We start from the raw sequence: 3,677 nt of genomic DNA on the forward strand, positions 1-3,677 counted from the left end.
TCAAAGAAAGAAGGCGTGGTTTCAGGAACGCAGTAGTGTTGATGCAGCATGTCAGGGAGACGCTGTGTGATTCAATGCTAAAGCAAAAGCACTTTATTTGGCCTTCCATAAGTAGATGCATTTAGGAATCATTGGTTAAGATTTATTTACAACAGAACAGCACAACCCAGATGTTCTGTTGTAAATAAGGGCGTTACATTTCCGACACGTGCTTGTGATGTTCGGCCAATGCACTGGTTCAGCTGGCCAATCAGATGGCCATGTGCTTGTCAAACGAGGGGGCTTTGTTGAAAACTAAGCGTTTGAGAGAGGCGGGGCATAGAGGACCTACAATAATGTACAGTATTTGAAAAATAATGTGTTTTTTGAACATTAAAGCATGTGAACATATTATGTTACACCAAATACACAAAATAATGATCTTTAAAATAGCATCATATGACCCCTTTAAAGGCGATTTTCTCAATATTTAGATTTTTTTGCACCCTCAGATTCCAGATTTTCAAATAGTTGTATCTCGGCCAAATATTGTCCTATCCTAACAAACCATACATCAATGGAAAGCTTGTTTATTCAGCGTTCAGATGATGTATAAATCTCAATTTCGAAAAATTGACCCTTATGACTGGTTTTGTGGTCCAGGGTCACAAATGTGCTATAAAATCCAACTAAAAACAACGGTGTGCAATATTATTAAGCAGCAAAAACCTAAAATTGCCTCTCGGTCTCTGAGACACTAAGCTCATGTAAGCAAAATGCCGCTTCTGGTAAATGACAGTTGGAAGATGCTAATTTACAGGGCAAAGGTGTTATAAATCATAAAAATTAAATGCTTAGAAAATTGGTTGGCTATTATTAAAAAAAATAAAAAATAACATATATAAATATATATTAAAGTTTAATAGTTAAAGTTGCAAAAAATACTGGAAAGTGGACAAATATTTTATCTTGTTGTGAAAACTAGTATACATTTTTTCAGGATACTTTGTTACAAAAAATTATATTTCAAAGACTTATCAATGTAAAAGTCTTTACTGTCACTTCTGATCAACTTAATGCGTCCTTGCTTAATTAAAAAATAAAATAATAATAATAAAATTATTATTATATTTTTTTTTTTTAAGAAAAATAGGCTGAAAAAATAAGTTGGTGTGTGTATGCATGTACCTCAGAGGTAGAAAACGTGTGCGGTACAAAATGGCTCCTAGTGTCCACTGCACTTCTTTGTCATACACCAGCAGGGCCGTCCTGAGATTCTCATACGCCGCTGGAAACACAAAACCTGAGTGGAGCACCTCATACATCCACGCAGACTTGAAGCACTGATACCTGCAGGAAGAGAGGAGCAGCCTGTTTATACCTTTCTCCAAAATCATCATAGACACTGTGGTCTGTACAAACTCTTGATGTATTATTTTCTACCATACACCTTTGCACTGAAGAGAAAATGAGTCAATACTGCCTTAATGGATGTTTTTAAACTTACTTCAATCTATGTTGATCAGCATGTGAGGCGTAAAGTCCTCGATCAAACCGCTCTTTCAAAGTCTTCCACTGGGTAGCACAGTAACTCTGAAATTAAACGGATAAGGTCAGCAAAAACAAACATGATCATGAGAAATTTATGAGCAATTTTTGCAGGCTGGTGATTTTTGACTGGGAACACCACATGGTGGGACAAAAATCCCCAAAAAAGTACTAGAATTCTATTTTTTTTTTTTTGGGGAAGTTTTACTCAAAATTACTGGAATAAAATTTAAGGGTTGGAAAAAAAAAACTCCATTGGGATGCATTTGGATCATTGAAACAAATGCTGTAATACAAATCTTGTTTCTTTCTTCTAATTTTCGTTTATGCATCACAAAAAGAGAGTTTTTCAAGCTGCTCTTTTCCATACAACAGAACCTTTCTTTTTGGAGCTTGACAGCCACAGTGTGCTTTGATTCTATAGAAAAAGAGCAGCATGAACATTGTAAAATGTCAGTGTACCTTAGCAGCATTGGAATATTTGGTGGAGTTGTAGTCTCCTCCCATGCGCAGTACATCTTCAGTACAGTAGTAGAACTCAGAGAAGCCGTAGAACTGGCTGTTGGTGAAGTCGATGGGTGGCTGATAGACTCTGTTCAGAGATGTGCTGGTGTCGTTGGTGCGGTTGAGGAACGGCTGGAGCAGCAGACGACAGCGGTCGAAGTCTCCAGTGCCACGCAGGTGCACCCTCTGCTCCTGAGGACCAACCTCATCCTGGAGGTCAGCTGGCAAGCAGGGGTCGAGGATGGGCGAGTCTGCAATCTCTCCTTGATGCTGACCCAGCAGCCTAGAGACAAGAGCATGAGACAGTAGTGATCGTAGTGAAAAACATCAAATATTCACAATATATTTTGATGGTCTTACTGCACTTTTAATTTGGTCATCAAGTTTTCTACGACTAATTAGACTTGTTTTGTAAAGGAAAGTGTTAAAACAAAGATATTTTAATAATGGTTATTATTTAAACTTCAAGATCATAAAAAGTTGGATTTATTATTGTGAATCAGTTCAAACAGTCTGAATGAACTGACTCCAATCTGATGTTTGTGTTACCACTTAATGTTCAAGGAAGCAGGCATGTGATTGTTAATAAATTAAATGTTTTTAGGCAAAAAAAAAAACCCTAGGTAAATACTGGTGTTTCATAATATATATGGGCGCATACAAAAAAATATATATATTTTTTTTAAATGTTTGTTTCGTAAAAGAAGAATAGCTAGTTAGCTATAAACTAGACAGATACTGAATAGCATCAATAGGCTAAAACATAAGTTATCATTTTATTATTACTGTTTGGTAAGATCTTTTTACCGTTTGGTACAATTATTTATGTTTTTTTTTTTTTACATTACATTTTTTTTAACTGATCAAGGCTGCATTTATTTGATCAAAAATACAGTAAATGCAGTAATATTTTGAAATATTACAATTTAAGAACTTTTTTGGTTCTAATATATTTTATATCATTACTCCAGTCTTCAGTGTCACATGATCTTTCTAATATGCTGATTTGATGCTCATTTATTGTTATTATTATTATGAATGCTAAAAACAGTTTTGCTGCTTCATATTTTTGTGGAAACTGTGATCCATTTTATTCTTTGATTAAGATAACAGCATTTATGTCGAACAAAAATGTTTACTGTCACTTTTGATCAATTTAAGGTGTCCTTGATGAATGAAAATATAAATATATTAAAACCCCCAAACTTTTGAACGGTGGTGTACATTATCTAGCTCACGTTCAACAAAAATTTAATCTTACTTGTTTTGGATTTGTGTGGTGCTGATGAGGTTTTCCTCGTATCTCTGGCGAGCCGCATTTCCACCGAAACCCAAAAATGTTGAGACGTAAACGCGGTACACGTGTTCTGTTCTGTGAGCGTCACAGCCCAGGTTAAACTCCGCCAGCAAATTTTTGGCTATCTCCTCCTGGTAGCACACAGCGAAACACAGACAGAAATATAAGACAGCTGTGGAAAACGTACTCGGTTAATAACGTAACCTTGGTTCCCTGAGATACGGGAACGAGAACTGCGTCACTAGACGCTACGGGAAACTCCTTTTCTCCGATTTACTGAAGACTTTTTTTTCAATCACAGCAGTGCATCTGCACTGCCATTGTTTTAGAAATGAACCAATAACGGCGC

The 3,677-nt window shown here is 36.1% G+C and overlaps 1 protein-coding gene across 2 annotated transcripts in view; it reads right to left on the bottom strand.

Moving 5' to 3' along the window:
• The window catches only part of LOC107678413 (ectonucleoside triphosphate diphosphohydrolase 4-like), a 23,157-nt gene that overhangs the window by 1,250 nt on the left and 18,230 nt on the right, over positions 1 to 3,677 (bottom strand). For both annotated transcript variants that reach the window (XM_016473655.1, XM_016473654.1), the window contains exons 9-12: positions 3,293 to 3,459; positions 1,990 to 2,314; positions 1,487 to 1,572; positions 1,168 to 1,329 (exon numbers count right to left, since the gene is read on the bottom strand). In XM_016473655.1, coding sequence (XP_016329141.1) covers positions 1,168 to 1,329; positions 1,487 to 1,572; positions 1,990 to 2,314; positions 3,293 to 3,459 — 740 coding nt within the window. The remainder of the gene's footprint in view (positions 1 to 1,167; positions 1,330 to 1,486; positions 1,573 to 1,989; positions 2,315 to 3,292; positions 3,460 to 3,677) is intronic.

The sequence above is a fragment of the Sinocyclocheilus anshuiensis genome, unplaced genomic scaffold, assembly GCF_001515605.1.
Source record: "Sinocyclocheilus anshuiensis isolate Anshui unplaced genomic scaffold, SAMN03320099.WGS_v1.1 scaffold112, whole genome shotgun sequence".
In the NCBI taxonomy this organism is placed as follows: Eukaryota; Metazoa; Chordata; class Actinopteri; order Cypriniformes; family Cyprinidae; genus Sinocyclocheilus; species Sinocyclocheilus anshuiensis.